We start from the raw sequence: 10,873 nt of genomic DNA, 5'->3' as shown, positions 1-10,873 counted from the left end.
AAATTAATATTATATATTATATTATTTTGCTGTACACGTGGTCATCAGAAGCGTTTAGTAAGAAAAGAGAAAAAGTTAGGCAGGTAGATGGATGGACGGATGAATGGATGAAGGTACTGTATTGATCCTTGAGGGAAAATCTGGATGGTTATGTAAAATATAGCAGAGAGAGAGAGAGAGAGAGAGAGAGAGAGAGAGTGTCTGAGCAACGATCATAACAAACCGAGCCGAGCGGCGTGAACACGTTTGGCCTGCTTCTTCTTTTTCCTGGAAAAACCGCGGCGAGTGGGAGGGGCGGTGCTGCTGGGGGATGTCAATCAACTGACGTCACGAAGCAATATAAACCCTCCCGTCAGGGTGGCTGCGTTTGACTCGCTGAACGCTCCGCCTGAGTGTAGAGGACTGACAAAAAGTCCCAAAGTTGCGCAAAAACAAGAGGAGATGACCCCCGACTGCACAGCCATGGACGTGAGCGCCGAGGCGAAGCGGATCATGGTGCAGGCGCTGAGTAAGATGTACGGCTCCCGGTCGCAGCGCGGCGGACTTCGCCTTCACCGGAGCCTCCTGCTGACTCTGGTAATGAAGTCCGCCAGGGACATTTACCACTCGGCTCGAGCGGCCAGCGAGAGCCAAGACAGCCAGGAGGAGAAACCCGCTGCTTCTGATTCCCCTTCGGACCCGCCGCGGGGAGAGGACGAGTCGATGGACACTTCGAGCCCGGAGGTTCCCGAGGAGCCTCCAAAGTCCGCGAGCGCCGCTGAGCCAACACACGCCGAAGAGGACCAGGAGAACCGCAGCCCGGTCAGAGTGGACCGCCACTCCAGAAAACGGAGAGGGAAGACGGCCACGGAACCAGACTTCCTGCCCTGCAAAAGAGCCAAAATGGACTCGGGGGAGGTCCTGAGGATCCTTCAGGACGCCACACTGAGAAGTAACTCTGGACAGTGTGCCAGAGGGACGGACACTCTGCCAGGCGCACACATGCTGAGGGCTGTAGCTACATGCTGAACTCAGGCGGGGGAAGAAGCTCAATGCTGGACTTTTAAAGCCCGAGCCCCGGGGGAAACGAGCTGACCATACTTTGGTGTAGCTCTGGCTAAAATCCTGGCTTGGCTCGGTTTGGGCGCCTCTGGGCCAGAAAGTTGTGAAACGGCGTCGCGGCTGACTCACGGAGGAGCAGCAGGGCTGTTTTGGAAACTCCAGCTAAACCACTCAGGACGTGGCCTGGTGACGGAGTCATGACTAAGGCTATCGCGCGGGGGTGGTGGGGGGTGGTTGCGCCCCAAACCTCCAGATTACATGACTTTCCTGTCTGTCAGCGTATCTGGCAAATAACGTCATGGACGTTTTGTGTAGAGCACACAGGGCGTGTTTGGCACTCAACACCCCTCCCGTCCGCTCACATCCAGTCCAGGGAGAGCGGTGACTGAGAATAAGGAGCAATGAAGGCGAGGTGTAAAGCTGGACCAGCTAACCCAGCAGGGCTACATAAAGCTGTATTTATTTGTCTGTGTTTTGTGTATGTGCAAGTACGGAGGCCCTGAAGTGACATGGCCTCAGTCTACTACACGGAGGCCACACATTATTATATTGGGGCCAGGAGTCATGAGAAACGTAGCTCGTGGTCTCGACATGTTTAATTTGTGGCCATGCCTTATTTAAAAAAAATAATCACCGTGTCAACTTCTAGAGGCTCCTCGTTTAATGAAATGAATAAGCTGCTAAAGGTCATTCCAGATGTCAACTACCTCACTTTTTGTACAATAAATATTTGTATAAAAACTAATCTGTGTAGAAACTCCTTCTTTTGCCTGAAATGATCACAACTATGCTGAGAACACAATATAAGCATAACCAGAAGTGCAGGAATACACCAAAACGCCAATGTCTAAAACTTTATTTTTATATATGTATATGTAGAGAGAGAGAGAGAGAGATTAGGGTCTAAAATTATTAAAAGTTTAAAAAGTGTTTTTAAAAAGGCCATGCTTTAGTTTTAATTAGGGTTGTGTAGGCCTTGCAGTCACAAACTACAATTCCCATGACTCATTGCGGGGTTAGCGGGCAAAACACAACAGCTAACGGAGGAAGAGCTCATGGCTGAAGTGTGAGAGGAAGGTTTACCCAAATGAACAGTGTATTACACCGTCACAAACTCACTGAAACGTCTGGTTGTGCGACATTTACAGAAATTGTAGTTTGATGCCTGCTTTAGAGGCTGTTAGTGCAGATGCTCCTGAGGTAACTTGACGTCACACTGCGACCTGCTGAGGTTAAAACACCTCAACAGCTGTGGGGCCACCTGGAAAAAAGACATCTTACCCTTAAGAGCAACGGGTTACAAAGTATATTACTACTAAATTCTGCTGCCTTTGTTCATCTAGAATATTCTTTTGCCAAGCGAAACTGAAAATTACTTCCCCAGACTGAAACTAGTCCAGCACTGCTTCGTTTCCCGAAACTACCGGGTAGAAAAAAAGCTTGACGTTAAGGCATCACGTGACCTCCTGTTGTTAAGGCTAGTCTCTTCACAGCTGAGAACAATACAGGGGCAATAACACGCCTTTTACTGCCGGTCGCCGGCCTGTTAGCACAGTCAGGGGCAAATAAAAGGCAATTTCCTTCTCCTGCCATTACTTCCATCAGTGTTCAGCTACCTTTCCGTTAAAGGGCAGTTCCACCAATTTCTCAGTGTCCGAGTAATTCACTCCTTGAGCGGCACACATTCACTCAGAGTGTCAACGTCACAGCTGTACACGTTCATTCACCCTGGCTTGACGTGAAGCACTTTATCGCAGAGAAACGTGCTGACTCAGTGGGGATGAGAACCAGGGGTCACCGTGATGCATAGCATAAATATAGCTCTTTTATTTACCATCCAAAACCACCAGTGAACGAGTCTTCTGAGTTTTATGTGGGCTGTTGATGATGGTAAAATAGTCATAAATCTGAAAAACTTATGTTTTCTTTGGGCACTATTTTGCCTCACAACACCCTGCATGTAACCCTCTGCCGTGAATGATTACAATACAAAACTTCATAACAAAACTTTCAGAAAACAGTGTCTCAGACATCAGGCGGCTATTACATCACGTAATAGCTTTCTGTGAGGAAGCTTTTAGAGGTGGACGTCTGGTTCCTGTCACCACCACTGTTAATAATTCTGACCTGGAGAATGGAGCATTTCACACCAAACCACTGTGAACGACTTGGTTTACATCTTGGCCGTTTAATTATGCACATTTTTTTTTAAATCAGTGGAGTTTGCCTTTAAGAGAATTACGTTGTAAGACAATGACAGCTGATCTGACATTAAAGTCAGGCTGAATGTCTTGCCAAGCCTCAACAGCTGACTAGATCAAATGTCCACGACAGAGCATGTTCCTACCCCTAATGCCCTGTAATGCTGTTAGCATCACCTTGTCATGACAGTGCAAATTTTTTGAAAGGCAGGATTTGAGGAAAAGTAGAGTCAGGGAGGACAAAATGGGCTATTAATGTTGCCCTGTTTGCCATTGTAAAGTGGGGAGGGGGCAGGGAGAGGAATGCATGAGGGTGGTATTTATAGATGAGAGGAAGGGCAGCAGAACCCTTCGCACTTCCGCACATCTGGCCGACAGGCTGAGGGGGAAGGGAAGCTGAAAAATGCCTGTGTGGCTAATCAATTGTCCTGCTAATGGAACGCCTCTTCCCCCTCCCGTGCCGTCCAGGCCTATCGCCTTCCCTCAGAAACCTGAACCTCCGGCGTCTGAAATCTCACTGAGAGGAGGATGTGCAAACTGCTTTAGGAGGAGGTCACTTCAGCAAAGGTCTGCTGGCTTAAACACAGACTGTAGGCCTCAAAAGACCCTCAAAAACAGGGTTCACGGCACAAACCAGGGGCTCCAGCATTGAGTGCACTTCGATTTTGCACTATACTGCACTGTAAAAAGTGAGAGGTCAGTTCAACTTAAAATGATTTAGTAACTGATTACATGACTTTTCTTGAGATGAGTCAACTTGAGGACACCAGAGTTGACACAACTCAAAGGTCTTAGTTGAGTGAAAATTATCCAAGCTGCTGTTTCTAGATCTGCATCTTGGTTAGATAAACTAAACTGAATGTGTATTTTTCCCCACCAGCTGGCGCTCCTTCTATCACACAGTCCCATCTGGAATATTATCCTCTTGGGTTCCCGGATAATAGACCGCTGTGGTATTGCTGGGATTCAAACTCACAACCTCCTGGGATGAATTATTACACAGCTGCACCACATTAGATGACGCCACGCTTCAAAGTCAAAACAAATATTTTCTCCAGTGTATTAAACATTTGTAGACACAAAAAATCTGAGTTACTTCATGTGCTCCTGAGTGGCTCGGTGGACTGAGCCGTCTACCCAACAGGAGCTTGTGAGTTTGAGCCTCGGCGATGCCATAGCCATCCATGAGTGTGTACGTCTCGCAGGATGGTGTGATGCAGTCTTGGCTGGTGAGGAAGAGAGTATAAAAAAACAAGTTAATTTTATTTACATAACTGAGACACAGAACTAAAAGCATTAAAAGAACTTTTGACTCAACGGAGAAATTTGAGTTGTGTGTCCTCAAGTTGACTCAACTCAGGAAAAGCTATGTAATCAGTTACTATATTATTTTGAGGTGAACTGACCTCTAACTTTTTACAGTGTGTGTAAACCTACTTTATTATGCAGTGCCTAGATTTTTTGGAGGATTACAGTATCATTATAAATGTAACAATGATGTTTTAAGCTAAATGGAAATTACAAAAATGGTTCCTCAGATCATCGGCATGGTGGCGTGGTGGGTAGCGCTGTCGCCTCACAGCAAGGAGGGCCTGGGTTTGATTCCCCGGCCAGGAGTAAACTGTGTGGAGTTTGCATGTTCTCCCCGTGTCTGCGTGGGTTTCCTCCCACAGTCCAAAGACATGCAGTCAGGCCAATTGGACATGCTACATTGCCCCTAGGTGTGAGTGTGTGAGTGACTGCATGTGTCTGTCTGCCCTGCGATGGACTGGTGACCTGTCCAGGGTGTATCCTGCCTTCTGCCTGAAGACTGCTGGGATAGGCTCCAGCACCCCCCTGTGACCCTGACGGAGAAGCGGCTTAGAAAATGGATAGATGGTTCCTTAGATCACTGAATCATCCCTGAATAGCCTCTGTATCAGAGGTGCCCATGCTTTTTTCCTAGTGAGGCAGTCTTTGTGGACTGAAGGCCACAGAAAAAAATAATATCTAAAGATATATATATAATATAGACAATACATCACATTTTGTTGATAAAATATAAAAAAAAATTGAAGTAAGAAGGGGTGAGCCAGTGGGTTTAGAGCAAGGGTGTCAAACTCAACCACAAAAGGGGCTATAATAAGAAATCTCAACAAATCTGTGGGCCAGAGGAAAAAATTTTTTTATTTCATTTTTAATGTTGTACTGTAACCTCAACCTGACCATCGTTCAATCAAAGTACGCAAAAACTTCAGCAGTAAAATGCAGGCATTGGCTAATATTAATAGAAAATTAAAATAGTTTAGCAGGCCAGATAGGATTGTGTGGCAGGCCTGGTCTGAACCATGGGCCTTGTGTTTGACGCATGGGTTTTAGAGTAACTTTATGGCCAAATGAAATGTCTTTAAGGGCCAATTTTGGCCCACAGGCACCACTTTTCGGAGCCCTGCTTCATACAAACTTAAAGTAAAAAATGTTTAAGCGCTAAACTCTTGCTCCAAATTTGCATGATTTGCATTTAAAATGTTCAAACATTGACGCCCTCTGGGAGCTCCTGCCCTCTTGTCATTTTTTAGGTGGTTGTAGCAAATAATTTGGACATTAGCTGCACACATTTCATTTTCCTGTGTGAACACAGTAGTTGAACAGAGACTGGCTAGTACACTACAGAGGTACTGAGAAGCTGCTTTTAAGTCCAAGTTGTGCTTCAAGTCTTTGTGGTGTGAGTCTGAGTCATGTCTAGTCATTGAGATGCGAGGCAGAGTCGAGTCCCGAGCCTCTTGGGAAGAAAATCTCAGATTTGTTTTGCTACTAGCTGCAGGTATTACACAGAACGAAAGCAAAACCCTACTAAAAACCTGTCGGCTTCAACACACGTTCAAATAACAAGCCTTTCATTAAAGAAGAACCTTCAGCCTGAAGAACAGAACTGAGGCACTTCATGCAGCAACTGTGGCGTTTAAAGGAAAGAAGCAAAACAAGTTGAAACAGCATGTCAGTCTGTAGTTTGATAGCACGGATGCTCACTGGCTATTGTAATAGCTATCCAGCTGAAGTTTTAGTAAGTGTTGTAATCTGTCATGTAACTAAAAAATCATCTAAAAATATCTTTAAAAAATCATCTAGGTTTTTTTCTCTGTTACTGTGCATGACTGTAAGCAAAACTGACAGGCAGGCAAAGTCACACCAGTAAGACAAATCTTTAGTCTCAAGACCGAGATGAGTCGCTAGTCATTTAAAGACTTCAACTTAGGGAGGGACTTGGTTATATGTTTATAAGTTGGATCGGGTGCATTAGAACAAGAACAACTCCAATTTAGTGGCACTCCGGGATCAGGGACCTTCAAGAACACAGGACACATGGATTCTTGTTTTTTCCAATGCTAATCAGGCAGTAGGAGATGTAACAGACTTCAAGTCCTCTGTTATAATGTTGTAATCAGACAAAATTCTCCATAATATGGCCTGTATTGGCACTGGGCGGTTTAACATTGGAATGTCCCCTTCCTGTTTCCTCTATTAAATCTCCTCCCTTTCCATTTCCCCTGCCTCCTCCTTTTTGACCTTTGTCTCATTTGAGGAAGTAGGAGTCAGACGGTGCCTCACTTCAGTCTTTAAAAATGCATATTTTCATAACATTAGAAATCTTCAGGTATATGTTCCTGGGTTCATTATCTACAGTTGAACTGTATCATATTTAGTTGATGGTCATGAGGATCTAAACCACTGATCCTTCTGGGTCACGGTAGGGTGCTGGAGCCTGTCCCAGCTGTCATCGGACGGAAGGCAGGAAACACCGTGGACAGGTCGCCAGTCCATCTCAGGGCAGACAGACAGACATGCATTCACACACACACACTCACACCTAGGGGCAATTTAGCAAGTGTTGATGATCAATTGAAGTGAATTATACTCACATATTGCCAACACCACACAATGTTCCAGGCAGTGTACTAGTCTATTAAGCTTATTCTTTTCTGATCTGTTCATATGAGGTTAATATTGTAGCATTTCTGTTACCGGGTATGCAAAATGTACTCTAAAGTGCTACGGTTATGTTAACACATAGCAGAATGATATCATGATATATGCTCCCAATTTCCTGTATACACAGCCAAGTAATTTTTATCGCTACTCCGTTGTCATTTCTGAATCATAATTATCATGTTATATTGTTGTCTTTGTGAAGCTTTGTCACCTTTGACTTTTGTCTCACATGAGGAGTTGAGCAGGCTGTCACTAACCAACACTAAAGGGCTGCGTTATTTCTGTTATCAGAATAAAATCCTCACAACAAAAACACAAGGAAGAGTTTCTTTGTCCATCAGTGGTTATGTCAACCCCAAAAGTGGAGCATTAAAACACTGGGCCTTGTCAAAATCATGTGCTTACACAACAGGAAAATCCAACTTCCCTGTGCGCTTTTACACAGGCCTCAAAGCCAAACTCTGCACTATGCAGCGTCTATGAAGGCAGTATTCAAAACTGAGATTACACATAATAGAAAATGGAAAACAAAGATTAAACGTTTAGACTAGTAATGCATCGAAAAGTGTATGGCAACACACACATCCCCACGTGTTATCAGCAGAGGTTCCATATAGTCAAATATAAATCTGATGGATTTGTTCTTTCAAATGTTGTTACACAATATTTTATTTACTGTATTTGGTCATTTCTTCTCCAGTTTATTAGTGAAGAAAGTCTTTTTTCCACACTTAGTTGCATTTCAATCATTAAACTTCTGTTTTTAGTGTTCTATTTCATTCTGTTGTGTTGGTTCAGCTCCTGGGCTGCTTTTACTGTTGCCCATATCTCATTTTAGAGCATTTTATTTAAGACCAAAAAGAGAAGAATACAGCCGTACAAATTCAGTTCTAACACTGATAGATGCTGAATGTGCCAAGACGTTCCAATGCGGTTCTATAAGGCTCTTGGTACTTATGTAGGTTTCTACTGCTACTTTTGTACTTTTACTCTAGTTGTTTTTTGGAAATGTATTTTTTTTCTAGTCATTATTTCAAAGAAAAAACACTACTTTTACTGGAGTGTGAGAGTAGGCTACTCTACACACTTCTCTTTTTCACCGGTTCTCTCCTTCTGTGTGCTAGAATGGGCCATGAGTGGCTAAAATCTACTGATCAATAAGGTGAAGTGGGGCCAGACACACACGTAGAACCATTTAACCAAGATGTGTCACAGGAGCACAGCGAAAATAGAGCGCCTTCTTTTTACCTTGTGTTCTCTAAAAGGAGCCTTTTCTGAACTGAATAAATGAACAGATACAGAAAGAAGGAAAAAGAGAAAAAAAACAGTGTGTGACAGATATGGATAGATAGACAGCCAGACATGGATATTTGGATGGATGGAAAGTAGACAGATGTTTAAATAGATCGATGTTTGAATAGACAGGTAGGTATAGATGGAAAGATGGATGGATGGGTGGGTGGATGGAGGAAAGACGGATGTTTGAATGGATTGGAAAGTACACAGATGTTTGAATAGATAGACATAGATGTTTAAATGGATAGGTAGGCAGGTAGATAAAGAGATGGATGAGAGATGGATGGTAGACAGATGTTTGACTAGACAGATATATAGACAGGCAGATGGATGTTTGGATGGGTAGATGAGTGCAAAGTACACAGATGTGTGAATAGATAGACAAATAGATGTTTAAGCAGATAGACAGATAGATAGATAGAGAGACAGACAGATAGACAGATATTCAGAGATGATTGGATATTCAAATTGATGATAAACAGATGTTTAAATGAACAGATGTTAGAATAGACAGATGTTTGTGTTAATGGATGACCAATCGACTGATGTCTGAATAGATATATACAGACGGCCATAGATCTGGATGTTTAGATAGACAGATGGTTGACAGACGCCTGAATAGACTGACAGATAGATAGATAGACAGATAGACGGACTCAAATATTTTTTTCTGAAATTATAAAATTGTCAGTTGCAGAAAGAGAGAAAACGTTGAGTAGCAGTAGATGGACAGACTGAGACAGCTATGTTAATAAACGTGTATGAATGCAATCGTCGCCTTTTCCAACTCAACAACAGTCGTGTTTTCCACATCTTTTTATTTCTTTTTTTTTGACAGTTATTCTGATGTGTCCTGAACATAGTGTCGGAGTGTCTCACCTTCAAGTTTGCAGAAAAAAAAAGAAAATAAACAAAACAATCTGCACCAGTCATTTGGCTCTTTACATTTTTTTTGGTCATTTTTCAGTGTTTTTATTTATTTATTTTGTTTTGTTTTAAAAAATAGAAAGAAAAGGAACATTTTGCCTTTAAAAACATTGATCTATACTCATGTACTTCAATAATACTATGCCTTTTTCTTCTTCTTTTTTTTTTTTTTTTTAATTCCTGAAGATGAAGTTCCATGGTGTGGCATGCACATAGCACATGCAGTTCTGGAAGTAAATACTTTCACTTTTTTGTTCGGAAAACAAATTTTCACCCCTTTTCTGGTGCATTTTGTATTTTTCTTTTTTCATGGTGGCTGGATGGGGGTTTGAGGTGTTTGGTGGTGGTGTGTATTGACAAGGGTGAGGAGGGAAACACCTGTCCGGACTGACCACACACAACCAGACACACATACCTACATCCACACAAATGGAATGAGTTAAACATAAAAGCCACAAATATGCAGGACTGGCACAAAATATAACACCCCTGAAACGCCTGTATGGTGAGCATCATGATCTTGCATGCATCTTACTGTAATTCATATCAAGTTAATATCATATAATATCAAGTTAATATTAAAAATATCATGTTCAGATCAAGCTACATTTGCCAATGCCAAAAATGGGAGACAATATATTATGGCAGTATTCAATTTGTGGCCAACTGCACAAATATAATAAATATTTAATAGGAAATCTTATGCGCCAGTTTTTCAGCCCAGTCTTCACCATTAAAAAATCATTTCTAGTCTATCTTTTGTATGGAAAACAACTAGACTGCAAACACTATCAACATTTCTGAATTAAGCCTAATGCCAACCACATGAGAAGGATTTCTCATTTTGAGTCTTGGTTCCTCTCAGTGGTTCTGAGAGTGGAGTTTTTCTTGACGCTGTCTCCCTCACGAAGAGGGTCAACATTTCTAGAAAGCTTTTGGGCTATACAAACAAAACTGAGCTAAGGAAATGCTTCTCCACATGGCCTGTAACTCATCTGAAAGCTCTTGTAGGTTGAAAGGAGCTTTTTAATTTTTTCTTTACACATTGATTTTCATGTCTGGCCAGTCGAAAACTCTCAGATTAGCATCTTGTTATTTTGTTTTGCAGATATTTCATCACTGTGATTTGGGGTTTAGGATCATTATCTTGCTGCGGGACAAAAAGGTTGCCAATAAAAGCTCTTCTTGGGAGCAAAGCATATGGATAAGGATCTGCTTGTACTGAGGACAAATTTATCAAAGGTTATCGATCGCCAGACTTGTGGAGCTTCTCCGTATTTTATTTAGTTAGTTACACTTTGCCTGAGAAATCTCTCCTCATCTGGGCCTGACAGTCAGTTGTAGATCCTTTATTTGCTCTTATATTGTTCTGGAGTCTCCTATTTATTGATCTGTCTAAATGATTCCCAACATTCGGTTTGGTTTTCTTCCTATCTTCC

At 42.5% G+C, this 10,873-nt stretch overlaps 1 protein-coding gene across 1 annotated transcript; it reads left to right on the top strand.

Annotated features, from left to right (window-relative positions):
- The first annotated feature begins 352 nt into the window (after nucleotides 1-352).
- On the top strand, nucleotides 353-1,786 carry ier2a (immediate early response 2a). The gene has a single exon (XM_017721973.2). The coding sequence runs from the start codon at nucleotides 442-444 to the stop codon at nucleotides 1,006-1,008; it is 567 nt and encodes a 188-aa protein (XP_017577462.1). The 5' UTR covers nucleotides 353-441; the 3' UTR covers nucleotides 1,009-1,786.
- Nucleotides 1,787-10,873: the final 9,087 nt, after the last annotated feature.

The sequence above is a fragment of the Pygocentrus nattereri genome, chromosome 14 (genome assembly GCF_015220715.1).
Source record: "Pygocentrus nattereri isolate fPygNat1 chromosome 14, fPygNat1.pri, whole genome shotgun sequence".
In the NCBI taxonomy this organism is placed as follows: Eukaryota; Metazoa; Chordata; class Actinopteri; order Characiformes; family Serrasalmidae; genus Pygocentrus; species Pygocentrus nattereri.
Note: the sequence above shows the minus strand (reverse complement) of the source record. Positions and strands in the feature narration are given on the sequence as shown.

What these genes read in the sequence shown, in the direction of transcription:
- ier2a (XM_017721973.2), top strand. Translation starts at nt 442, where the DNA reads ATGACCCCCGACTGCACAGCCATGGACGTGAGCGCCGAGGCGAAGCGG.